Source organism: Zea mays, chromosome 1 (genome assembly GCF_902167145.1).
Source record: "Zea mays cultivar B73 chromosome 1, Zm-B73-REFERENCE-NAM-5.0, whole genome shotgun sequence".
In the NCBI taxonomy this organism is placed as follows: domain Eukaryota; kingdom Viridiplantae; phylum Streptophyta; class Magnoliopsida; order Poales; family Poaceae; genus Zea; species Zea mays.
In genome coordinates, this window is record NC_050096.1 from 216,974,969 (window position 1) to 217,002,415 (window position 27,447).

A 27,447-nucleotide genomic window follows, 5' to 3' on the forward strand; every position below is an offset into this window, starting at 1 on the left:
GAAGAGTACATCGGGGACGTGCCAATTCTTAGGAAGGTCCCTGGTGTCATGGAACTCTAAGAAACAAACTTCCGTTGCCCTATCCACCGCTGAGGCCGAGTATGTTGCCGCAGGACAATGTTGCGCGCAACTACTTTGGATGAGGCAAACCCTCAGGGACTTTGGCTACAATCTGAGCAAAGTCCCACTCCTATGTGATAATGAGAGTGCTATCCGCATGGCGGAAAATCCTGTTGAACACAGCCGCACAAAGCACATAGACATCCGGCATCACTTTTTGAGAGACCACCAGCAAAAGGGAGATATCGAAGTGTTTCATGTTAGCACCGAGAACCAGCTAGCCGATATCTTTACCAAGCCTCTAGATGAGAAGACCTTTTGCAGGCTGCGTAGTGAGCTAAATGTCTTAGATTCGCGGAACTTGGATTGAATTGTAGCATACATGTGTTTATGCATTTGATCAGGTTCATTCTGCATTTTGTTGCTTATTGTGGTGCTCAAGTTGTACCAACACTCCCTGGACCTCACAAGTCCGTTGCAAAGTGATGCACATGTTTAGGGGGAGATGTGTTACAACTTGACCCTTTGAGACTAACCTTGTGCTTGAGTTTGATAATTTAGTCTCGAAGGAGGATTGAAAGGGAAAAGGTGGACTTGGACCATGAAAGACTTCCACTGCACTCCGATGAGAGGGTAACTAATTCCAAGTTCATCTCATGAAATCTTATTGCCATTTGCTCTTAATTGAAGACTTTGGTGAGGCAATGGGGTTAAGAGGCCAAGATTGATCCCGTTTTGGTGCTTGATGCCAAAGGGGGAGAAAATAAAGGCCAAAGCGATAAATGGATCAGCTACCACTTGAGAGATTTTGAAAAGAGTAGGATAGAGTTTTTGTTTTTGTCAAAAGCTTTTATTGTCTCTTATTGTCTCTATTGTCAAAAGTTGGCTTCTTGTGGGGAGAAGTATTGAGTATGGGAAATAGGGGGAGTTTTTGCAATCTTTGATCAATCTCTTTTGGAATGACTCTCTTTAAACTTCAACATGTGTGTTTGACTTAGAGATAGAGATTTGAGTTTGATTTGCAAAAACAAACCAAGTGGTGGCAAAGGATGATCCATATATGCCAAAATTGAATCAAAACCAATTTGAGTTTTTATTTGAAGTGATTTTGCACTTGTTCCACTTGCTTTATGTTGTGTTGGCATAAATCACCAAAAAGGGGGAGATTGAAAGGGAAATGTGCCCTTGGGCCATTTCTAAGTATTTTGGTGATTGAGTGCAAACACAAGGGCCTAAATGTGAAAATATGCTCATGGATGAACAAAGTGTAAATCACAAGTAAAGGTATGTTTCTAAGCCTTAGTACATTGGTTTTAAGTACTAATATATTTGTCTAAGTGTTAGAAACAGAAAGAAGAAGAATAAAGAAAAGGAGAAGGGACTTGGCTGTGTGCTGCCAAGACCCAGCTCGGTCTGGAGCACCGGACTGTCCGGTGTGCACCGGACAGTGTCCGGTGCGCCAGGCTGGCACGACTCGAACTGGCCGCTCTCGGGAAATTGGCCGGCGGCGTACGGCTAAAATTCACCGGACTGTCCGGTGTGCACCGGACTGTCCGGTGAGCCAACGGTCGGCCAGGGCCAACGGTCGGCCGCGCAATCCGCGCGGGACACGTGGCCGAGCCAACGGTCGGAAGACGGCACCGGACTGTCCGGTGTGCACCGGACATGTCCGGTGCGCCAACAGCGCCAGATCTGCCAACGATCTGCAACGGTCGTCTTCGCCGTTTAAGGAAACAAATCGGGCACCGGACAGTGTCCGGTGTGCACCGGACTGTCCGGTGCCCCCGACGACAGAAGGCAAGGATGGCCTTCCGGATTTGCTCTCAACGGCTCCTAGCTGCCTTGGGGCTATAAAAGGAGCCCCTAGGCGCATGGAGGAGACACACAAGCAACCTTTGAGCATTCTTGATCATCCACACTAAGTCTCTGCGCATTCGTTTGTGTTTCTAAGTGATTCGAGCTCTGTTCTAAGTGAGAACTCTGAGATAGTCTTGTGAGCTCGATTCTTGGGCGTGTGTGTGCGCTTTTGCTGTGGATTTGTGTGTGTTGCTTCCCCCCTTACTCTGTGTTTCATTTGTGATCATATACTTGTAAGGGCAAGAGACTCCAATTTGTGGAGATTCCTTGCAAACGGGATAGTGAAAGGAAAACAAAACACCGTGGTATTCAAGTGGGTCTTTGGACCGCTTGAGAGGGGTTGATTGCAACCCTCGTCCGTTGGGACGCCACAACGTGGAGTAGGCAAGCGTTGGTCTTGGCCGAACCACGGGATAAAACCACTGTGTCACTCTGTGCCTGATTCTCTTGTGGTACTGTGTTTTGTTGAGATTGTTGAGACTTCACCTTAGCTACTTGGAAATAATCGTGCTAACACTTAACAAGTTTTTGTGGCTTAAGTTTGAAGTTTTTACAGGATCACCTATTCACCCCCCCCCCCTCTAGGTGCTCTCAGTATCTCTTCTCGCTCTTGGCGCATCTCCTGGCGTATATCCTCTCGCTCTTGGCGCATCTCCTAGCGTTCCTGCCGCATCTGCGCATGCATATCCGCCATGGTGTCAGCCATCTGCTGCATTATCCTCATCTGTGCTGCAACAACTGGGTCAGCTCCGGCTAATGGAGGATGTGGAGGATCCATCTCAGGTTGTTATTGTGGTTGTCTAAATATCCTCCGAGTGTGTCGATTGGGAGGTAGATCGATTCCACCACCCTTCCTGGTATTAACCATCTGAGTTAGAAACATATGGTAAGAAAGAACAGTAGACAAGGCAGGTGATTACGAATCATGCTACTTTGGGGGATTTATTAACTAAGCAGATTGGTGTTTTACCTACTAAAGTTATTTCATTACCTTATGGTGGTACATGCTAAGATGTCCATCTATACTATCTCAATCAATCAAAGAAGCAAATCAGACATTTATCATCAGAACAATCAACCAACAATTTTAAATAGAGAAAATAGTATTAATTTCATCTTAGATTCCCTATCTCTTAAGAATGTCATAAATGTAGGATTCCAAGGTGTGAAACCCATCTTGTCTTAGAGTGGAAAAGATAAGAGTAATCAGAGTATGACAGCAAAAGGTGAGACAGGATCAAGATAAGATAAGCATAGAATGAATCAGAGTAAGGTAAGTAGGTAATGGTGTTGTCCAGTTCTATCTAGGTTTCGTCCTACAGTCAACATTCCTCTGATACCACTTCTGTCACACCCAAATTTAAGGAACAAAGCCGGGTGCATCTCAAATATGCGCCAGAGAAGACAACACATATAATAACAGAGTGCATAGAGATAAATGTCATAAATATCATAAATGTGCTTATTACATAGCGAAAGTCTTACAAAAATAAATGATAAAATAAAGCGAACTAAATATTATTCCCTAGCGCCACAAAGCTGACTAGGAGACGCCACCTAGATCAAGTCGAAAGTCTCAATGTTAGTCGGCTCCTCTTCGACCACCTGTTCTTCTCCTGTGGGGGGTGTGAGACAGCAAGGGTGAGCTCACACATGTTCATCCCTCAACAAGTTGTGGGGAATAATGTGCATGAACTCACCAAAGGTGGGAGTTCATGTGAAGTGTAAGGCTAATCAATAAAATAAAGGTTACAGCTGAGCAATGCTTTTATAAGTTGGTCAACATTTTAATAGCAATTACTAGGTGTAAGTAAATACCAAACCTTAGTAATAATAAATAAAAGTAATAATAAAATAATCCTAGATGCAATGAAATGACAAATTGAATTTAAATCCATAAATTAATCATGTGAGTGTCTGAGCCGCTCATGTCCATGAGCACGACTAGTATACCAGTTTTACACTCTGCAGAGGTTGCACATCTTTACCCACAAGTCGTGTTACCCATTTGCCACGGGGTTGATTGGAACCCATACACCTCTACCAAGGAAGCGAGGCAGGGTACCACTACGAGGCCTTTACAAAGTTCCACTAGCTTCAGAAAATCCGCTACAGTTTCTAGGAAGCTCCAGTGCAGGAATCCCTCGCCTGACCGCCATCGCAGCAAAATCAACCCAAGGACCTCTCTACACTAACCACTCCCTACTGCCCTTGCCCCTTTCGGGTAAGGTAGTCATCCACTAGCTTTCCTAGTTAATCAGCCAAGGACGTCCCATACCACCCTTATGGTAGCACTGTTTTCCCGGGTGGTTCTCCATGTTCCCATTAACATAATGATCTTATCATGAACAGTAAATAATAACTGATAATAAAAGTGTAACAATGAGTGATGTATATCTCCATACCCAAAACCACATAAAGCAATAGCATATACTACCCAAAAATATTCAGTGGTAAAATAAGGTATAAAGATAGCCAAAACTAGGGTAACCTATTGGATCCCATCAAAATTAACCTATGCAGATCATTATGATTATTAAGAACATGACTGGGTAAAAAGGAAGTGATCAAGGGCACAACTTGCCTTCAATGAGCTCCTGCTCAACAGTCTCTACCAGCTGAAGCCCTGGATCCTCTGTGGTTTGCTCGTCTACTCGCATCAACACAAACATACATAGTATATAGAGAAAATTTACATCACACCAAACATGTAAACAAAATACATAATAATAATCTACACATTAAAATAAGATTCTAGGAACAGGAATCATTAAATTTGGAGTTGTAGATTTTAAGTTATGAATTTCCCAAGGTTTTATGTATTTAATACAAGCCTAAGTAAAAGATAAATTTTAATGTGTCTTTCATGTCAAAATAGAAGCACTAGGTGATAGACTTTAATATTACAAAATTTTAGAAATTGGAATGGACCAATTTGGAGTTCATATGAATTTTCTACAAATTAAACAAGTTCTAACATTTATTTATACATTAAAAATCTATTTCTATTTTATTTTCTCTGGTTTTTCGAGTTTTCTAGACTGGGCGTCAAATTCAGAAAGCGCAGGGGCTTCCTTGCAAAAACCCCCACAGACTCAGGTTCCCACCAGAGTGGACTGCGGGTTGATTTTGTTAGAACACAGGGACTCTTTTAGAATTTGACACGGTCGAAGGGGTATCGCTTAATATCGGTCGCCCGATCTGAGATGTGCGCACCAGATTAAAACAACGCCCGCGCGAATCGGTACATAATCTCGGTCATCGGATCCAAATCCTACGGATCGGATTCGATCACATAAAAGGGTATTCTAGGTCTGATCCGGGCCGTCTGCCAGTGATCCTACGGCCGCGATATGATCGCGCGAAGGGGTATGCGACGCCTCATCTATGTCGTTCATCCCGTGATAAACGGCCCACAGTCCCCGTCTTCCACCCGCGGCCAACTGCGGCACCGCCGCCCGAAGCGCGGCGGCGTATCACTGGGGTACGCTAAATCTAGCTACCCAACACTCCTAATTCCAATTAATATGCATCTATACGCTGCCAGTGGAAAAGCGAGACGCGGAGAGGGGATATTACCGGCTGATACGGCCCGAAACTCCCAGCTCACGGCGAGTGGGGTAGCACGGCGGTCGTCCTTGCGCGGCGAGAAATTTCAGGAGCTCCGATGATTGGTTTTCCGACCCGAGCGCACGTATGGCACGCATGTGGTTTGACGATCACCCCAGACCCGATCTGCAGGCCTCAGACGACCACACGGCGCGCAGCAACGGCGGTGGGTACCGACTTAACTAACTGCGCGTGGCGGCGGTGGCGGATAGGTCGAGTTCGTGTGAGAGAGAGTCGTGGATAAAAATGCAGGGGCGCAGGGGTTCCCTCTTATCCTCCGGGGTCTCGATCTGGAACAAGGGGAGCGCGCCCACGATCCCGGCGATGACGGCGAGCTCTGCGCGCTCCGTTGCAGAGGTGGGGAGCACGGGGAAGACAGAGTCGCCACAGCGGTCAAGAGACTGCCCGATGGGCCCCGCGAAGCAGTGACACGCGAGTAGCGCAGAAGAAGCGGAAGTCTTATGACAGTGGGGGCCCACATGTCAGCGCTGGGTGGAAGGAAAACTGGTCCGCATGGAGGAATATGTATACTGGGCCGAAAATGAGGTCGGGGCCCAGTTAGGCTCTTCCTTCATTTTTCTTTTTCTTTTATATTTTTACTTTCCATTTTCTTTTCTCTTTTAATTTATAGAATTCAAATTTGAATTCAATTCTATTTGTGAGCTTGTACGTATTTTAAATGTACATATTGAACCCAATAATATGGAAGATCCAATTAGTTTTATATATTTTTCTTTATTTTTGTATAGCATTTTCCTTCTCTTCTCTAAACCTTAATTTGCAAGTTAGGATTAAATGTCCAAATTTGGATTTTTAATATATTTCTTTTACACTATTTTTATATTGTCACAAAATGCACACAAAATAAAGTCCAGCATGATGCACAATTTAGTGGCATATCTTTTCTTACTTATTTGCTTTTAAATATGGGGTTCACATGTGATGGTAAATAGATACAACACATATAAATAAGGGAAATATTTTTTTCTCCTTTTATATTATCTCTTACAAATTAGGTATTACAGTCCACGTAAGGGTCAGACTGTTTAGGCAAAAGCTCGGACGATCTGGCCGTGTCCAGGGCCATCGATCTACCAAGTAGGAACGTCGGTGGTGGTATTTGCCCTAGATATGAGTTTATCGGCATACCATATAATGGCTGAGGCTACGAATCCCCATTTGTTGCCGATATATTAGACACAGACATTCTGTTACTAGTTTTAAATGATGGAAAACTAGGAGCAACTGACTTCTCCAACGAACGTGTTAATTTTCTAATTGATTCCTCTGACCCTCCAATCTGTTGTTTCATTTGATCTTGCTGCTGATCTACATACTGTTTAATAGATTGAATGTCGTCGGATTTGCTTACATTGGAGATTTGAAGCGAAGGTAGAAGAGATGCGACCTCGATCTCTCCATTTTTTACAACCTTATGGTGACGATCCACCGTGAATTGTGACAAGAATCTCTCCTTCGCTTGACGCATGAAGTCTTCATATTGCTGTTGTTCATCGGCCGACAGGCTCTCTACAACCGACCTATGGATATTGTCTGAGGAGATATCAGTGTGATCTTTAGAACCAACCATTTGAGGGCCTGATTTTAGTAGGTCTAGACACCTATCCTCGGCGGAGTCGCCAAACACTAGAACGGATCGCCTGGTGGTGCTCTCTGCAGAGACGAGGATGGTCCGTGGCCCTGGGCCGGACGGTCCGTGACCTGGTGCAGGAGCGTCTCCTCCTCTGCATACGTCCGGACGGTCCGATCCTAGGGCTTGGACGGTCCGCGATGGCGCAGACAGTCTTTTTTTTGCAGCAGGCCTAGATCTTGCCTCTCGGGAGGGACCCCGTCGGGGAGGAGAGATACTAGGGTGTGTCTTGGAGGTAGAGCCAAGATATCTCTAGTCGACGTAGAGCCGAAGAGAGGTTAAGATTTAAGGTAGAGGAAGGCTAAACTAAAGCTAAACTAGAGCTACTACTAATGCATAAGGTAAAAACAATAAATAGATTTGATTTGATCGATTGTGGGGGTTTAATCAGCCGTATCCCTTTATTTATATAAAGGGGAGGTCTAAACTCGTTACAAATCGTTTTTCGATATAATCTTATAGATTTAGCTAACAAATTACGCAACTCGGAATTCTAACGGATTCGGCACACGTGCAGACCGTTCGGACCACGAATCATCGGGCCTGGATCGTCCACGAGAACATTTTCTATGTTCAACAGAAACTAGTTAAATGGTTCGCTCTCGTGGGGACATCGCTGAGGCGTTTCCGTGCTCCTGTAGCCGCAGAGTTGGAGGGGAGCGGCCCGCTACAGCGTTTTTGTGCTCCTGTAGCCTCCAGTTGGAGGGGAGGGGCGGGCGACGGTAACCGATGCGTATAGCTTCAGAGAGTTATTTGGAGCTGAGGTATCCCGAACGGCGGGCTTCGGAAGTTTGGTACCCCCAACCTTACAATTGGAATCTTAGTATTATAATAGGCTTCCGTTTGGAAATTTGTCATCGTGGGCACTTTTATTCGTCGCCAGCTGCTGTTACGTTGAAGATTTGGATTTCCCGTTCGTCAAAACGGATCGGCCTTCCAACCTCCTTCAGAACGGATCGCGAGCTGAGTTCGCTCCTTTCTTCCTCTCGCTCTCTGTCCGGCTGCCCGACGGCTCCTCCCCGACTGCTCCCAGCGCCCCGGCGCTCGTCGAGCTCGCCAGTTTGCGGTGCTCCTCGTCGAGCTCGCGAGTCTCCTACCGAAAGGTCTTGGTCCCTCTGCCCGGCGCTCCAGGTGAGTAGCAGCCCTGCAAACTGTCGGCTATATCTTGCTTTCTTTTCTAGCCAAAGATAAAGATCCACAGTCCACTGAGGAACGCCTAGAACGAAAAGAAGTGTGCTGGCACTTTCATCAGCTGTAATACAACCATATTTTTCTATTGAAGATTCGAAATGAACATGAACTATGAATAATATCAAAAGTTCAAAACCGAAATATTATAAGATAAATGATACATCTGACTTTCACAAATAGGCAGAACTGTCCCGCAAGTGCATTGTAGGATGGTTGGTTGCTACAACTTTTAGATTGTTTGCTGCACTTTTCCATATAAAATCTTGGTTTCAGACAGGGAGAATTATCAGGTGTTCAGTTCAGACCTAGGGAATTATCAGGTGCTAACCTTTCTCCTGGCGCCCCTTGAGCAGCTCGTCGTAGGATCCTTCACCGTGGCCATGGATAAATCACCAAGATCAATTCGTATCGGATCTGGACCTGCTAGGGCCGACACACGCAAAGATGTCGCAGAAGCTGCAGATGGGATTAGGCGCACATGCATCGTCGACACGAGCAACATTGATTATGGCACTAGTAGATTACGTCCGCGCCATCGATTATGTACCACACATGATCCGGTATGTTTTTACTGTAACTAACATAATGTCTTATTATAGTAACAGTCAATAATATAATGTGATATTAAATGTCATTATTCATTTGGTTGTAGGCGCAGAGATATAATCGAGTTTGGGATGGTCTTTTAGACGCCATTAGACAAATGCAGTTATCTGCCGATGAGTTGAGAAAGTTGAGCCGCCGCAATCATGTGCCTGAGTATTATGATATGGTGCACAAGAATTGCTTGATTAATGCCATGAGTGATGTTAGTGAAATTGCAAAAGGTCTAGACACTATGAGCAGGGATTTGGAGGAAGTTCTTATTGGTCCGCAACCTCTAATTGAGGATTACGAAGCCCTTGGAATGTATGATGATTTCAAATCTGATGTTCATTGTGATTGTTATGAGCAGTGTGGTTCAGATGAAGACAACTCTTCTTTTGACTCGGATGAGATCAATGATCGCCGTTTATCACATATGAATGAGCCTATCTGACCTATTTGTCTGTGAGAGAGTTGTCTCGTGGACAATAGCCATGTTTTAATTTGATGTAGTATTCTATTGGCAATGTATTTTGTGAGACTTGTAGTTGATGATGTATTTTTAGTTCAACTTGGTTTCGGCCATAATGTATCTTGAACTTGTAGTTCATTTATCTAAGCTTGACTGGCAGCTTGTACTATCTGTGAACTTTTAGTTCAGCTTGTACAATTTCTGTTTCGGCCATAATGTATCTTGAACTTTTAGTTCAGCTTGTGTTCAGTCATCTGTGCATTTTCAGCTTGTGTTCAACTTGTGTTCAGCTTGTGTTCAGTCGTCGGTAACTGAACTAACTGAACTGGACTGCACTGCACTGAACTGGACTGGACTGCACTGGACTGAACTGAACTGAACTAACTGAACTGAACTTTTAGTTCAGCTTGTGTTCAGTCAATTTATGTGCATTTTCAGAAATGAGCTAACTGAACTGAACTGGACTGCAGCACAAACAGAAATGAGCTAACTCAACTGGAGCACAAATATGGCAGCCATACCAAATCTGGCAGCCAATAAGCTAACTAAACTGGAGCACGAACAGAATTGAGCACTGAAATTGTTCACACCATATAAGATTTGTTCAGAGAATACAAGCATAAATTGTTCTTGGTCTAACTGCATTTGTCTAACTGCATTTGCCTAACTGTTTGTCTAACTGTTGCCAGAAACAGCTGTTTGTCTGTTCGTGCTCCAGTTCAGCTGCCAGAAACAGCTGTTTGTCTAACTGCATTTGTCTAACTGCATTTGCCACAACAAGCATGAATATGTGAAGCTAACTGCAATGTAAGAGCTACCAGAAACAGCTGCCAGAAACAGCAGTTCACCTGGGCACAAACAGAAACAGCAGTTGGCAGAAATTGTTGACAGCTGGGCACAAACAGAAAAATGTTGACTACATTTTCATGTCATTCACAAACAGAAATTGTTGACCACTGGGCACAAACAGAAATAGTTCACTACTTCAATCACTACTGGGCTGTTGCCTGTCACATTTCTAAACACACCCAGTACTACATTTTCATCTCAGGCACAAACAGAAATTGTTGCCAGCTGCCAGAAACAATACCCATAATTCATACTTAAAATACAAACACAACTGCCATAATTCATACTTAAAATATAGACACAACTGCCATACTTAAGCAGCTACTCAGAAGCAGATCTTCTTCTTCGGAGTAATCTTCTTTTTGACAGCACACCTCACTCTCCTCTGTGGGGTAGTACCAACTATTTCTTCTGGAACATCAGTGGAGACAAGTTGGTGTTGACCAGAATCCCCTAGTTCTGGCTGTGATGAAGAAGCTTCAGCTGGCTCCTTAGGAAACCATTTCTTTGTTGAGTTCTTTCTTGGTTTCCTTTTCCTGTGCAAATGATTATTAGATAAACAACCAAAATTAATTTATAAAAACAAATATGAGATTATAAGAGTACCTTTTCTTCGTTCCATTTAGGGGGCATTTGTAGCTAGTCTTCCTATGCCCTAACTCCCCACAATTAGGGCACTTGAATTTGCCTCGAATAATCTTCTTAGCTTTCTCACTTTCGTTGGCAGGCTTTTTCTTACTACTCCCACCTTCTAGACAACTCTTGAACCTATTTTTCCTTTGACGTCCCACGCCTCTCTTGCCTAGTGGAGCACCAACCTCCTTTGCAAAATCCACCTTTGGCCAAAATAATTTGCTTTCAATTGGCTCCACCAATCTCTCATAAGCTTTCCTAAACATGTCAACTGAGTAGTAATCGTCGACAAACTCCTCCATCATTACATTTCTATATTGCTGTGCGGTAATTAGACATAATGCATGGTGGCAGGGCTTCCCTGTATGTTGCCATTCCTTACATGAACATTCTCTAAGATGAGCCTTCACCACATATCTAGAAAAACAATCACCATTGTCTCTCACCTCTGCAACATAGTCATCGCCTTTTATGACCTCCAAGTGTCCAAGTCCTCTAGTTCTTGCATTTAGTTGTGCTATGATAGAAGGTAAAATCTTTCCCTCCAACCTCCTTCCTATCCGCCTCCTCTTGTAGAATAGTTGCATGATCATTATCCTAATTTTGTCAGCCAGGTCACAAACAGGGAGGTCCTTGTAGTCCTTTATCCAGTTATTGAACACCTCAGCAATGTTATTTGTTACATAGTCGCATTTGATAGTAGGGTTGAATGCACTTCGGTACCACAACAAGGAATGGAACCTATCTAACCAAGCAGCAATATCAGGATTGCTTCTGACATTTGCAATGTACATGTCATATACTTCTGCCTTGTACGCCCTAGCAGCAGGGTACATGTATTCTGATCCAGCATATTGCTTGACATAATTGTTCATTAGGTGCCGGAAACACTCTCTTTTCTCAGCTTCTGGAAAAACATCCTTCATTGCATTTGTTAGCCCTTTGCAAGCATCAGAACACAATGCTAGGTTAGGTAAATCCCCGATGGCCTTGCGTAACTGTAGAAGGAACCAATGCCAGTTGTCCTCTGTTTCGGACTCAAAGAATCCATATGCAACAGGGAACATCCAGTTGTGGCCGTCGACGGCTGTTGCAGATGGTAGGTGACCATTCCATCTACCATTCAAAGCTGTCGAATCAACACTCAAGTAAGGTCTGCATCCATGTAAGAAACCACTAATACAAGGGCCAAGTGCACAGAAGAACCTACTAAAATAAACTCTGCCATCCTCAACAAGTACATCAATTTCAATGACACTGTCAGGTGACCTCTGCAATACAGCCTCCTTCCAAGAGAATAGAAGTTGGAAACTCTCTTCCCAAGTCCCAAACAACTCCTTCAAGGCTTTCTCTTTTCCATACCAAACTGTATCATAAGAAATGGTGCACTTGTACGTATCTTGAAGGAAAGTCTGTAAATCCTTTGCACCTGTGTGTGGTTTCTTCGCAAGGATAGGTAAAGCTTTAGCAGCAACCCAAGCACTGGTCGGTGTGCTTGTCCTCCTCCGGCCACTAGAAGTGCAAGTGTGATGATCATTCATCACAGTCACCTACAGATGTATAAATGAAATGCACATTACTACTAAGGCATAAAAAAACTTCAACAAAATTAAAACTTTGACAAAACCGTACAATTATGGTAGGTGACCCAGCCCTCTCAATTCTTGCATGTATGCTCCAAGGACAATCACCACCTCGACAAAATCCTCTGTATTTCTTCGGGGTACTAGCCTCAATGCCTAACTCAAACTCTTTTTCTATGGCATACTGTCTCATAGCAAGTCTGAATTCAGCCATAGATGGATACATGCAGCCAACCGCCATGACTGGATGGTTAGAATCATACAAAACTCTACTCTCGTTTGGCAAAAAATCAACACAGGGCATGGAGGATGAAGAATCAACTCCAAACTCATTTGGATTATTTGAATGACCACAATGATTAGAAGCCTCCTCTCTCTCTTTGTTTTCTCGTTCATCTTCAGCCGCCAATCCAAGTTTCGAATACATAGCTAACTCACTGGGTACATGTTGAGGCCCTTCTTCATCCCATCGAAGATCAGGTCCAATACCCTCAAAATCAAATACTTGCGATGGGTCAAACACTGTTAACTGAAAATTGACAGTGCCCTACAAAAATTATGAGGAGCAGTCAAGTTAACTGTTAACTGAATAATTTTGGCCCAGTCAAGTTGACATCGCATGGGCACAAACAGAAAATGTTGACTACATTTTCATGTCATTCACAAACAGAAATTGTTGACCACTGGGCACAAATCAGTTACCGTTTCAACAGGATCTTCACGACAATCTGGTGGTGCCTCCAACCAAAAGTTGTCAACGTCGGCGATCGTCAAAGCAGCATCGACGAACGGCGACGGATTGAGGCTCAGCCCTGTGTCGCTGCCTACGACATCGCCTGGAGGCAACGACGAGGCTAACTCGCCGGCTGATTGGACTGCGAGGTCCGGCGAGAGTTCGTCCGGCGAGGGGACTGTCGGAGTTTCCATTGGGACGAAGAAAGAGACGGAGACGGAGAGACGGAGAGGAATCAGTCCGGCGAGGGGAGCGCCGGAATCAGTCTGCAGGAGTTTCCATTGGGACAAGAATTATTGCTGGATTTTCTTCAGCAGTTGCAGAAAAGAAAGCAAGATATAGCCGACAGTTTGCAGGGCTGCTACTCACCTGGAGCGCCGGGCAGAGGGACCAAGACCTTTCGGTAGGAGACTCGCGAGCTCGACGAGGAGCACCGCAAACTGGCGAGCTCGACGAGCGCCGGGGCGCTAGGAGCAGTCGGGGAGGAGCCGTCGGGCAGCCGGACAGAGAGCGAGAGGAAGAAAGGAGCGAACTCAGCTCGCGATCCGTTCTGAAGGAGGTTGGAAGGCCGATCCGTTTTGACGAACGGGAAATCCAAATCTTCAACGTAACAGCAGCTGGCGACGGATTAAAGTGCCCACGATGACAAATTTCCAAACGGAAGCCTATTATAATACTAAGATTCCAATTGCAAGGTTGGGGGTACCAAACTTCCGAAGCCCGCCGTTCGGGATACCTCAGCTCCAAATAACTCAGCTTCAGAACCATTTCAGCCTTTGCCATCAGGCTATCCAAAGCGGTTTCCTCTAAATTTTTTCCCTTATATTACTTTTCTGGATCACATCATCAATAGTTTAACCCCTACTTTTTCATCTCTCGCAGTGGTTCCCCCTAAATACTCCTCCTATATCCCACTACAATATAAAATATCATTTTCTATACTTACTTTTCATTTAGTATCAATTTTTCTTCTACTATTAATTGAAGGCGGGCCCACAGAAACAGTAGAAGGGAGCACTCGGACGCGCGCTGCAGCTGGGGGGAGAGAGAGGAGTACCGCGGCTTGGAGTGCGCGGTAGGAAGCCGCGCTGCGGGCTGTCGCGTGCGCTGTAGCCCCATGCAAGGGGAGAGGGCGCGCGAGCGCCAGCCGCTGCGGGCAGTCTCAGAGCAAGTCCCAAATGACGCAAGTAGTAGCTCTAGCTGCATTTTTGGCGAAGCCGGAGGGCAAGGGAATAGCAATGGCAGCAGGCTGATGCTTACGTTACGGGAAAGGGAACTGTCGAACTGAATCCGAGTTATTCAAGTCATCATTCTTAAGTGACTTTGATTGTAAGGTTATTCTATACTGAAAGTCGGTAGACTAGGCACTAAGCATAGTGGTTCAGTGACTTCGGTCAATCATTCCGGCATCAACCATCCTAGTTATTCCTGTAAAACAAAGACAACCAAGGCAGACGCGTATTGGTCGCTAGGTGAACCAATGGGGAATCACCAGAATTGGTCGCACCCAGTTGCAGTCAAAACTGAAGTGGAACTGACTGGGGTTAGGAATTCTGACTTCATAATAATGTAGTACTGTACTAGGTAACACTGTCATTCACTTAGCACGGAGTCCGTAAAACAAGCCACCGATCACAAACTGAGACTGAAGAGCGTCTTCCTACGAATGTGAACGTCACGATCGTAACCACCGGTCTTTAGGATCTAACACCCATGATTAATGTCTAGACAATTAGTAGAACGGCCACTGGAGCAACAGCTAATTGATTTGACGCATAGATTCCCTTTTGAGCAGGCGACACAAGAGATACACAGAATAATAAGGTACTGGAGTGGTCGACATTGATCGCTACGGTGGACTGATTCCAAGCTGCTCAAAATATCCTGAGCCATTGCCCTGATTGATAGGCAAATAGATTTGCTGTTTGGTTCGTTTCATTCATTAATTGCTAATACATGGAAGAAATTGTTGTTGTAATGGAAAAAAAATCAACACTAATTGTTCGTTCCACTCAGCAGTTGCGCTACTGTAATTCAAGCTCAGTTCACTCTAACTGCACAAGAACACTGCAAACTACAACAATCCAGAGAAAATTTATAATCACCGCCAATTGATCGGAACTATGCCGCCGTCGCCGGTGTTAGCTCTTCCAGGCGTAGATCAGCAGCGTCAAGCCATCGCCGCGCTGCATCTCGGCCTCCTCGGGGCTGCCCCAGTCCATCACCGTGGAGCCACTGGCCCACGACGCCGTCGAGGATGCCACGGACGCCGACGACGACGAGCTCTCCTTGGCCAGCCTCCGCCCCCTGCCCTTCCTCCTCTCGGCGTTGCTGCCCGTCTCGCTCCAGTCCCGTTGTCTCCACCGCGCGAGGTAGCCTCCCCAAACGACGTCCGTGTTCCTCCCTGTGGCATTGTCCGGGCAGGGATCCTTACCCAAATCCTCGCCGCCGCTGGAGACATCGAAGCGGAAAACGAACACCGCGTGGGCGTGGGCGTGCGTCGATGCCTCCGCGGGACCTGGCTCGCGCGGACGGAAGAGCCAGTTGTGGAGGTCCCAGGAGACCTGGACGCCGTTGCCGCCCCCAAGGTCGACACGCTCGCTGCCGCGGAACTTCCAGCGCAGGCGCCGGACGTGGAGCACTCGCTCGCCGTCGACAGAGACCGACATGCCTACGTCAGCCCGGTCCTTCGCCTTCTCCCTGCCGGCGGCGACCCTGTCCGTGCCAAGGCCGCGGGCCACGAGATCCACGGAGATCTCCCGTTCCTTACCCTGGACGGTCACGCAGGTGGTGTGGCTGCGGCCTCGGCCGGCGCCCGCGTCGCGTAGCGAAACGTGCTCCCTCCGGGAGAGGAGGACTGGGCGGGGCCCGGATGGGCGCCGGGCCCGGGTCCTCCGGTAGGCAGCATCGGAAAGGTCCCCGACCGCGAGGACCATCTCGCCGTCGATGATGACGGCGACGAAGAAGCCGGACGACGGCTCGGGGGACCCGGAGCCCGGGAAGCGCGCGCGCGAGAGGTCCCACGCCAAGTCGACGATGCGGTCGTCAGCGCGGAACCGCTTGGAGCCGCGCCAGCGCCAGAGGAGCCATGGGCGGACGCGGAAGGCGAGAGTCTCCTCGTCCGCGTCGTCGTCGAGGTAGCCCGCTCCCGACGCCGAAGAGAAGCCGGGCGATGGCGGGGGCGACAGGCGGAGTACGGCGCGGAGGGAGAGGCCGAGCGAGGTGCGGGACCAGGAGAGCGCGACGAGGCCGAGGTGGGTCTCGTAGACGGAGGTCGTCAGGCTGGGCCCCGCCGCGCCGGCGCCCGACGAAGGCGCCGCGGCGCAGCGGAAGCAAGCGGCGATCGGGCTGGGCATCGCAAGCGAGGGCGCCGCGGTGCTGGCGTGGCGCTTCGGACGCTACGAGACGAGACGGGAGTCGATTGGAATGATGCGTGCGATGTGCTGCAGACAGCAGACTTGCAGTGCGAATCCAAGGCGTCGCCGTCCGGGCGCGGTGAAGTGAGATGAAGCACAGCCCAGCACTGCTGGGTTCGCCGGCTTGCCGCTGCACGGTTCGCTTCGGCAAACATATGTAGGTCCAAGGTGTGTCCCCCATTTTGGATCTTGTACCGATCGACGTCCTCATACGGATTTGTCGATTTCCGTAGGAATTAAGGAAAAAAGAAATGAGAATTCATGTTTTAAATTGGGCAGTATCCTCAGTTCCAAAAACAATTAATGTTTTAAGTGTGGACACACGAATATAAAAAGAAATGAAAAGATATGATAGAAATAAAGATATATTAAGAAAAAATATAGTGAAAAATAGAATTTGCATTAAAATGGAAATACCAATTATTCTATAATAAAATTTGAAACTAGTAATGTAATCTCTACTAGGAGAGTTTCGCGCGTCGTCTTTTTTCGTGCGTCGCCAACGCCCCAGCTGGCCCGCCTGTCGCCCCAGCAACCTTCGAGTGAGAGTTCCACAACTCACGGCCTCCAAAACAAACGCACACACGCCTTGCTCCTCTCGCTGTCGACCTCCAAAACTGCCTCTCCCCAAAGTCGTAGCTCACCAGCCCGCCGTGCCCCAGCCCCAATATAATTTCGCCATTTTGCAACCTGCCCATTCCTTCTTGACGGTGTCTCTGACTACTCATTCTTGTTACACGCCACCTCCCGGTTCCTCGACCTACACGACATCCTCCTCCCTCCCCCTCCCCTCCCCCACCCGCCTCGTTGGCGCTTGACCCCTTCTTCGCTTCACCCCCACCCCTCTCATCATCTGCGGCCTCACCAACCGTGTCGATGCACTCGAGGTCACCGTAGCCACCGTGCGTCGCCGCCCTGCGCCCCCACCCACCCAGAAGTGCACCTACGTCTGCAAGGTCAAGTGGACTTCCGTTGAGATGTCGCGCTCCAAGGAGTGAACGCTTAGGTGAGAGGTCGTCGAGCACCTAGAGGTGCTACACAACGACATGCGTACAGACACGAGGAACTCCAGCATGATCACGATCGTGACGAGGATGGAGGCAAGGTCAACGGGGACGTGCAGGGACGACGTAGGAGAACCAGAGCTTCCAGACGACAATGCCATGGCGGATGTCGGCACTGCGCCAATGCAGGGGTCAGGGTCGACCAGCGCGGCTAGGACTTGAGGATGAGCGCCAGGGAGCTTCAAGGAGGCACAACATAGGGGACGCACCGGTGAACTCCGGTCCTAGCGAGCAGAGCACGCGGCACAGGGAGCTCGAGGCGGCAGTCTACAGTGACGACGACCGAGCAGGGGAGCCCCGCGCGTGCTAGAGTCTAGGCGGCTCACTGCGCTTGGGGGCGGGTAGAGGCGAGCCTGTGGCCAACACATAGAGAGAGGACGTGTTTCGGCAAGCATGGATGCTAGAGTAGGGCATGGCTGCCCACATTCACGGGCAAGGGAGGGAGCGTGCTGGGGCTCGGAGGGCGCACATCCATAGAGCCCAGGTGTGGCTCAAGGAAGCGGAGGCAGGGTCGAGCAGGGAGATGGGAGGAGGGCGGCCCAACTGTGGGACGTCCATGGCCGAGCAGGGGAGGTCATGGAGGCGGCGCAAAGAGCGCACGCATGTGCGTTAGCTAGAGAGGACAGGGAGGACGACGACCGGGTGAAGACGACGACACGTCAGGTGGCATGAAGGAGAAGATCTCCTATTGAGTGGCGACTAGAGATTGAGGCCAGGGAGAGAGAGACACGTGGAGGAGTAGGTGGTGTGGATAAGCGTCGAGAGGATATTTCTCTTCAGATTTTTTGGAAAATGCAAACACGAAAATATCTCTAGGTTTTTGGATTAGGGTTTGAGCAAGGTGCAATTGGACCGGACCTAAAAAATTATCAGACCATGATATTTTGAATGATGTTATATTTAATCGAAATCAGACAAATTTCACCTGCAATACGGACACCTGCTTCCTTCGCCTTGAATACTTCGATAGAATTCTAATAATTATCCATGGACATAATTTCCCGGTTATCGCACGGGGTCCAAATTTAAAAGTCAAGCACTACCAAATTCATATTCGCTTCATCAATTGATTTTTTTAATCGACATAAGGCCCAAACTTTACAAAACATTTTGGACAGTTCGGATAGATGAAGACATATGCGATATTGAAAATCATGATATGCGAAGATGATTAGGACATAAAGACTGATATACTCACTGATATCCTGTGCTTAAGTCGACACTCGTCGTCGAATGTGAGTTAAACACCTAGGGTGTTACAACAATGAGTCTTGGATGAGTATTGTCGGTCGAGTTTGATTCAGGTCTATTTGAGAGGTTCATGTGGTAGATACATGTGAGGTAAGTATACGTGTGAGCTAAGTATTTGATCTCCAACAGTGAGAGTCGCCATGGGACAACTCCATAGGAAGGTAGTGTTGTTGAGGGCATGAAATCTCCACTTGAGGAGATGTCTTGTGTAGTCCTTCTAAGGATTGAGTTGGTAGAACCGGTCCATAGAAATCCTTTGTACACACCACCGCTTTTGAATGGATGGGAGACATATGTGATCTAGCTAGGACAATACCACTACTACATAGGATTTAATTGACAATGTGTGGAGGTAAGGGTGTATCCTCTAACCCTCCTTAGATCGTGCTGTGACCACTAAGGGTCGATACTATGTTTCAGTCTCAACATGCAGGTGGTACTCCAGGGTGACATAGGGTTGAGTAGTGGTATCATACCAATTTGTGACAGCCTAGTATTAGCATAGATAGGGGCCACCATCGATGATGGTGATCTTGTGGGTACAAGTATACACGCTCTATAGTGTCGATCGATCTATACATATAGTCGTGTACGTGGTTATGGATATTTATATGTTTCTCGCTTTAGCTTGACTAGAGAGTGGTGTCTTCTTCTCTCCCCCTAGGTTTGGATAAGGATCCATCATGAGATCATTGATGCAAGACGAGAGAATGTCATCCTTATCAACTATAAATCATTATGATGAGATGTGAGAGTGTGTTGTGATATGGGATGGGATGGGATGGGATGGATGTGATGTTACCTTGTGGATATTACACCTTATTGTTAGATATGTTCTTCTTTTACCCTTGCATACTATTTCCACGTAGTAAAGCGGGAAGTCTAGGGTGGGAAACAGGACCGGTACAAAATGTACTGAAAGTTGTTTACTAGTTGAGGAGACCGAGTATGACATTATCGCCGATGGATGGGAGGATTAGAGGGTCTATCCTACGCTCGAGTTGCCTGTGAAGGTGTAGTATTCACCATTGAAGTGTTATGTCTACTCTGATATTGTTTTACACGTGTGTGTGATGTGTGATTACGTCATTATGATGATGTAACAATTATAGATAAATTTCTATTTATACTCTTTTAACATAGGTATTCATAATGCACAAACTATGATATTAGCTGGATTTTAATAATATGATGACATAATTTTTTAGAACTATCCCATTGTATTTTTGTTATCAAAATGTTACTTAAAAGACATGGATGGTTTCAGACCATACAATACAAGCTCTAATTATTTGGGAGAAGGGGATGAAAGGGGGTAAAATCTTTTAGGGCTAGTTTGGGAGCTACAAAACCAAAGGGGAGATTTTAGCCCCTTCAATACCCTTCGGTTTTTGGATTCCCAAATACGAGGGAATTGGAGAGAATCCATGGTGTATCTCCTTGCAATTCAAATTAAATGGCAAGGAGATCCCATGGATGCTAGAAATATGCCCTAGAGATAATCATAGAGATGAGCATATTTCTTTGTATCCATGATATATATATTGCTTAATTGAATATCCATGGAAGGCACCTTGTATTGATTAGCAATTATGTGAATTGTTTGTGAGATTCTTTACTTATATTGTTATTCTAAATGATGTCCCTAGTCAGAGTCGATGACTAGCACATGTATTAGTTGATGACTACATTTCACAAGTCATGAACATGGAGATGTTAAACTAATAATGTGGGCGCATGTATGACATGAGGCTGGACCGACCCAACGTGAGATATTGTAATATAGTTCTCTTTTTGCAACATGAATACTGTATCCTTAGACCTGAGATTGTCGCATGTTCTCAAGATGTGAATTGACTTACTTAGGGACTATCAAACGCTATTCCGTAACTGGGTAGTTATAAAGGTAGTTTTGGGTTTGTCAGGAAGCATGTTGTGAGGCATGGTCAGTCAAGATGGAATTTGTCCCTTTCTTTGTGAGAGAGATATCTCTGGGCCCCTCGAGTGATTGGATCAAGAAATGCATGGCCATGTTAGGGTTAAGAGTTAACCATTGAAAGGATTCCAATTCACAGTATCGAGAAAGAGAGGTTAGCTTAGAGCCAGACCAAATATCGTGAGACAAAGGGAACAACATATACGTAATGTTGCAATGGTTCGTCTGATATGATCTTTACGTGCGCATAGGAGTTGACATGTCTTGCTAGAGGCCGCTGTCAATTATTGGGACAAGTAATAGTACTCGGGCTATGTCTATTTGTACGTGAACCTATAGGGTCACACACTTAAGGGGAAGGAAGCCTAACTCGGATTAGATCTGAGATTAGACTGGGCTTTAGGGTTACTGATGGGCCTCGGTGTCAGAAGCCCACCATAACGCCTATATAATGAGAGGCGGGGCGCAGTTAGGCTAAACCTAATTCGCCACCAGCAAACGAGTAACCGCTCGCCTCCCGCCCTCGCCAAGCCGCCGTCGCAAACCTAGCAGTTCGGTACGCGGCGCTTCCTCCCTGTACGTGTGGATACCTCGGAGGTGCTACATCTGGAGCACTAGGACGAACCGTGTGAGGACGTGAAGGACGCCGACGACTACACGGCACTGGTCGACACGTTCGTCTACATCGAGACGTCTTCCGCTGCTCTGCGCATCTAGTGGTAATTCTATGACCTATAACCGTAGTAGTTCTTGGTATTATGGGGTTGAAAATTTTGTTTTGCGCTAGTGTAGCCTCCCCGTAATCCAATAGTGGTATCGGAGCCAGGTTGTGCGTAGTTTTAGGTCTGGATCTAGGTTCATGAGATGGATCTACTTGATGCACGGTTTGATTAGATCAATTGGTTATAAAGGGTTGAAGTAGATTACATCGGATATGACTGAAGAGATTAGTTCGTCCTTCTCTGTTATGTGCGCGACTTGCCCCTACCGGTTGGAATCACCATCGGGGCTAACTGCGCACACAACCAGCAGATTGACGTAACAGATCGACGTCATGAGTGTAATCTTCTTCGGGTCGAAAGTCTCGGATTTGGGTTGATTTGATCAACCGCATGAGATTTTCAGTAGAATTTCCATACATACGATGCATGGAATCCTGTGAGGTTTTCAGGGCGCTGCCCTGAGACCCGCGGGGGCGGCTCCCCCCTCGACCCCCCGTCCGCCGTGGCTATCTGCTGTAGTGGCGAACATATAGAAACGTGTTTGTCTAACCTGTTTTTGCAGGACATCTTGTGATCGGTATGGCTATTGTGTGTATATGATGCATATTAATGAATTATTCATGACCTGCGTGTCGTGACCAAGGCAATACGGCTGGAGCCTCATGTATTGTCCAAATTTAATGTAATGACCTGTGTGTCAACATGTGATGATCCAAAGCGTATATGTAATTTGTTTACCAGCATACGTTAGATAGGTCTTGAAGGACTCATCACCTGAAGGATGGCATACCTATATCATGGAGATGGAGATCATCGTGATGGACAGATTATTGGAGATGGGGATCACCATGTGACAACTAGCCATACCGAATCACAACTGTTGTGTGAATGCCATTCTTAATGTTCTACTTGTTCATATTGCATATATGTCCTTGCGTGCGATGATAAAAGTAGGACGATCCCTCATAAATGTTTAAGCTTAAATGCCTCTCCAAACCTTGCACTATCATAAGTCTTGTACAATTGGTGGTGGGTCTATGAAATTAGGGTGCCACCAGTTTTCCTTGACTAGATAGGTTTGTATCGGATACGAACTGCAGAAAGGGTTGGTTAACTTAAACAAAGTCAGCTTAATGGTTAAGGACTTTGGGGCATAAGGTTGGGAGCCGAGACATAGAGATGTCACCCAACAACAGGAGTCATATATATGATATGATTAGCAAGGAGTTGCTTACCGATCTACCTTGTCTTCTAGCGGTGATGCTAAAGCTCACTAGTAGACTTGTTAGTTGTGGGTTCTGAATCACTAAGTATCAATCGAGGGATATTGATTTTAGTGGGAGTAGACTATTAAATGTTTAATATGATTTACTCTGTCATGGATATTTTTGTCTTAGTATTTTGCATTATTTTGTTGTAGATAAATGGCACCTAGCACACCAACATTTACTTTGCGATCAATTCTTGAAAAGGATAAGTTAAATGGAACAAACTATACGGATTGGATCCGTAACCTGAGAATTGTTCTCAGGGCTGAAAAAAGGAAGACGTTCTAGACACCCCACTGCCAGAGGATCCTGGTGAAAATGCAACTGATGTAGCTAAAACCGCTTACAAGAAAGCAATGGATGCTAATCTTGAAGTGAGTTGCCTAATGCTTGCTTGCATGGAGCCTGAGTTACAGATGCAGTTTGAGACAAACCATGAGGTGCACGATATGATCGTGGCACTCAAGGATATGTTCCAGACTCAGGCTAGGACTGAAAGGTTCAATGTGTCCAAAGCCTTTCTGGAATGCAAGCTAGCAGAAGGCGCAGCGGTTGGGCCACACGTAATCAAAATGGTTGGTTACAGTCAGAGGTTGGAGAAGCTAGGCTTCTCAATAAGCCAAGAGTTGGCCACTGACTTCATTTTGGCATCTCTTCCGCCCAGCTATGGAAACTTCATTACGAACTACCATATGCATGGGGCGGAGAGGGGCCTCAATGAACTATGTGGCATGCTGAAAACAACAGAGGGGGACATAAAGAAAAGCGCTGGCAGCAGCGGCCATGTGATGGCGGTCCAAAACAAACCCAACTTTAAGAAGGGTAAATCTCAAAAGAAGAAGGGCAAGGCAAAGGATACAGTATCCAAGCCAAATCAAAAGCCCAAGGCTGGACCAGCTGCAGATGCAGAGTGCTTTTATTGCAAAGAACTTGGTCACTGGAAAAGGAATTGCAAGCAGTACTTGGCCTCTATTAAGGATCGCGGCGGTAAGGGTACAGCCGCAGCAGGTACACTTGCTATTCACATTACAGAAATTTTTCTTGCTGATTCTTATATTAATTCTTGGGTATTTGATACCGGATCGGTTGCCCATATTTGCAATTCGGTGCAGGGAATGATAAGAAGTAGAAGCGTGAAAAGAGGAGAAGTTGATTTCCGGGTAGGCAATAATGCAAGAGTTGCTGCATTGACCGTCGGGACGATGCAACTCCACCTCCCATCAGGATTTATTTTGGAGTTAAATAATTGTTATCTAGTTCCTAGTATGAGTCGAAACATTATGTCTCCTTCATGTTTGATGAAGGATGGTTATTCATTTGCGAGTGAAAACAATGGTTGTGTGATCTCTAAGAATGGCATGTTTGTGGCTTTTGCATCCATTATGAATGGGTTATTCATTTTAAATCTTGATGATGCACCTATCTGTAATATTAGTGCTAAAAGGCCTCGGCCTAATGATTTAAGTCCTACCTACATGTGGCACTATCGTTTGGGTCATATAAGTGAGAATCACATGAAGAAGCTTCATTCTGATGGGCTTTTAACTTCGTTTGATTTTGAATCATACGAGACATGTGAAGCTTGCTTACTTGGTAAGATGACCAAGGCGCCCTTCACGGGTTTACCGGAGAGGACATTAGATTTATTGGAACTCATACATACTGATGTGTGCGGACCAATGAGTACGACAGCTAGGGGAGGATTCCAATACTTCATAACCTTCACTGATGATTTTAGTAGATATGAGTATGTCTACTTAATGAAACACAAGTCTGAATCCTTAGAAAAGTTCAAAGAGTTTCAGAATGAAGTAGAAAATCAGCGTGGCAAGAAAATTAAAGCACTGCGATCGGATCGTGGAGGTGAATATTTAAGTCATGAGTTTAGCAATCATCTAAGGAGTTGTGGAATTGTTCCACAGCTTACGCCGCCTAGAACGCCTCAGAGGAATGGCGTGTCTGAGCGACGTAATCGGACTTTATTGGATATGGTTCGATCAATGATGAGCCAGTCAGACCTACCTTTGTCGTTTTGGGGATACGCTCTAGAAACAACAGCTTTCACACTAAATAGGGTACCGTCTAAGTCCGTAGTTAAGACACCATATGAGATGTGGACTAGGAAGACTCCCAGTTTGTCTTTTCTGAAGATTTGGGGTTGTGAGGTTTACGTCAAGCGACTTCAGTCGGATAAACTCACTCCAAAATCGGACAAGTGCATGTTCGTGGGATATCCAAAGGAAACTTTAGGATATCACTTTTACCACCGGTCAGAGGGCAAAGTGTTTGTCGCCTGGAACAGTGTGTTCTTAGAGAAAGAGTTTCTCAAAAGAGAGAAAAGTAAACAAAAGGTGTATCTTGAAGAAGTTCAGGATGAGCCAGTGGGACAAGATTCAACAAGTGATGCTAATGTAGCAGAACAAGTTGAGACGTCTATGGCAAGAGAATCACCACCACAACCATGAAGGTCAGCAAGGCTTCGCGAGGCACGAGGAGAAGTGCTATTGTTGGGCAATGGGGAAGTGTTGTTGTTAGACAACGACGAACCTGCAACATATGCAGAAGCGATGATGGACCCAGATTCCGAGAAATGGCAAGTCGCCATGAGATCCGAGATAGATTTCACGGGAGAAAATCAAGTTTGGAACTTGGTTGACCCGCCTGATGGGGTTAGACCCATAGAATGCAAATGGATCTATAAGAAGAAGAAAGACATGGATGGAAATGTTCACATCTATAAGGCTCGACTTGTTGCAAAGAGTTTTCGACAAGTTCAAGGAGTTGACTATGACGAGACATTCTCGCCAGTAGCGATGCTTAAATCTATTCGGATCATTCTAGCTATTGCCGCATATTTCGATTATGAGATTTGGCAGATGGATGTCAAAACAGCTTTCCTTAATGGAAACCTAGATGACGACGTGTATATGATACATCCCGAGGGTTTTGTCGATCCGATCAATGCTGGAAAGATATGTAAACTTCAGAAATCCATTTATGGGTTGAAGCAAGCATCTCGGAGTTGGAACATTCGTTTTGATGAAGTGATCAAAGGGCTTGGTTTTCATCAGAATGAAGAAGAAGCTTGTGTTTACAAGAAGGAAAGTGGGAGCGCTGTTGTATTTCTGATCTTGTATGTGGATGACATATTATTGATTGGGAATGACATTCCTATGCTGGAGTCCGTCAAGGCTTCACAGAAAAAGAGTTTTTCTATGAAGGACTTAGGGGAAGCAGCATATATTTTGGGCATAAGGATCTATAGAGATAGGTCGAAGAGGCTTATAGGATTAAGTCAAGATACGTACATTGACAAGGTTTTGAAACGGTTCAACATGGAACAGTCCAAGAAAGGGTTCTTACCTATGTCACATGGTATACACCTTAGCCAGATGCAATGTCCTGCGACGGCTAATGAGCGGGAGCGCATGAGTAAGGTACCATTCGCCTCAGCCATTGGATCAATCATGTATGCCATGATAAGTACACGCCCAGATGTTTCATACGCTATAAGTGCTACGAGTAGGTACCAGGCTGATCCAGGTGAGGGTCACTGGACAGCGGTAAAAGGCATTCTTAAGTACTTAAGAAGGACTAAAGATATGTTCCTGGTATATGGGGGTAAGGAGGAGCTCATTGTAACTGGTTACACCGATGCTAGCTTCCAAACTGACCCAGACGAGTTAAAATCGCAATCAGGTTTTGTGTTCACAATAAATGGTGGTGCTGTTAGTTGGAAGAGTTCCAAACACGAGACTGTGACTGATTCTACAACAGAAGCCGAGTACATTGCAGCTTCTGAATCTGCGAAGGAAGGTGTTTGGATAAGAAAGTTCCTCATCGAGCTTGGTGTGTTTCCTAATGCATCTAGCCCATTGAACCTCTACTGTGACAACAATGGGGCTATTGCGCAAGCTAAGGAGCCAAGGAACCACCAGAAAAACAAACACGTACTGCGGAAGTTTCACCTCATACGGGAATTCGTTAGGCGGGGTGAGATAAAGATATGCAAAATACATACGGATTTGAATGTTGTTGATCCTTTGACAAAACCTCTTCCACAACGTAAGCATGAGGCACACATGAGATCTATGGGTATTAGATATCTTCTAGATTAACTCTAGTGCAAGTGGGAGACTGTTAGAAATATGCCCTAGAGATAATCATAGAGATGAGCATATTTCTTTGTATCCATGATATATATATATTGCTTAATTGAATATCCATGGAAGGCACCTTGTATTGATTAGCAATTATGTGAATTGTTTGTGAGATTCTTTACTTATATGGTTATTCTAAATGATGTCCCTAGTCAGAGTCGATGACTAGCACATGTATTAGTTGATGACTACATTTCACAAGTCATGAACATGGAGATGTTAAACTGGTAATGTGGGCGCATGTATGACATGAGGCTGGACCGACCCAACGTGAGATATTGTAATATAGTTCTCTTTTTGCAACATGAATACTGTATCCTTAGACCTGAGATTGTCGCATGTTCTCAAGATGTGAATTGACTTACTTAGGGACTATCAAACGCTATTCCGTAACTGGGTAGTTATAA

At 45.8% G+C, this 27,447-nt stretch overlaps 3 protein-coding genes across 3 annotated transcripts; 1 reads left to right on the forward strand and 2 right to left on the reverse strand.

Moving 5' to 3' along the window:
• Positions 1–7,930: 7,930 nt before the first annotated feature.
• LOC103643267 (uncharacterized) lies at positions 7,931–9,673 on the forward strand. Its single transcript, XM_008666428.2, has 3 exons — positions 7,931–8,308; positions 8,722–8,928; positions 9,021–9,673. Exons 2-3 carry the CDS (start codon positions 8,749–8,751, stop codon positions 9,405–9,407), a joined length of 567 nt encoding a protein of 188 aa, XP_008664650.1. The 5' UTR covers positions 7,931–8,308; positions 8,722–8,748; the 3' UTR covers positions 9,408–9,673.
• Positions 9,674–10,382: 709 nt separating this feature from the next.
• Positions 10,383–13,978, reverse strand: LOC103643268 (uncharacterized). Its single transcript, XM_008666429.3, has 4 exons — positions 13,193–13,978; positions 12,540–13,037; positions 10,881–12,457; positions 10,383–10,810 (listed from the first exon to the last, which is right to left on the reverse strand). The coding sequence occupies exons 1-4, from the start codon at positions 13,415–13,417 to the stop codon at positions 10,600–10,602; spliced, it is 2,511 nt and encodes an 836-aa protein (XP_008664651.2). The 5' UTR covers positions 13,418–13,978; the 3' UTR covers positions 10,383–10,599.
• Positions 13,979–15,126: 1,148 nt separating this feature from the next.
• Positions 15,127–16,754, reverse strand: LOC100275190 (uncharacterized). Its single transcript, NM_001149339.2, has one exon. It carries the CDS (start codon positions 16,577–16,579, stop codon positions 15,365–15,367), a length of 1,215 nt encoding a protein of 404 aa, NP_001142811.2. The 5' UTR covers positions 16,580–16,754; the 3' UTR covers positions 15,127–15,364.
• Positions 16,755–27,447: the final 10,693 nt, after the last annotated feature.

What these genes read in the sequence shown, in the direction of transcription:
- LOC103643267 (XM_008666428.2), top strand. Translation starts at nt 8,749, where the DNA reads ATGGATAAATCACCAAGATCAATTCGTATCGGATCTGGACCTGCTAGG. An exon ending in TATGTACCACACATGATCCG is followed by an intron (nt 8,929 to 9,020) that starts GTATGTTTTTAC and finishes ATTTGGTTGTAG; the next exon opens with GCGCAGAGATATAATCGAGT.
- LOC103643268 (XM_008666429.3), bottom strand. Translation starts at nt 13,417, where the DNA reads ATGGAAACTCCGACAGTCCCCTCGCCGGACGAACTCTCGCCGGACCTC. An exon ending in GTGAAGATCCTGTTGAAACG is followed by an intron (nt 13,038 to 13,192) that starts GTAACTGATTTG and finishes TAATTTTTGTAG; the next exon opens with GGCACTGTCAATTTTCAGTT. An exon ending in CTGGGTCACCTACCATAATT is followed by an intron (nt 12,458 to 12,539) that starts GTACGGTTTTGT and finishes ATACATCTGTAG; the next exon opens with GTGACTGTGATGAATGATCA.
- LOC100275190 (NM_001149339.2), bottom strand. Translation starts at nt 16,579, where the DNA reads ATGCCCAGCCCGATCGCCGCTTGCTTCCGCTGCGCCGCGGCGCCTTCG.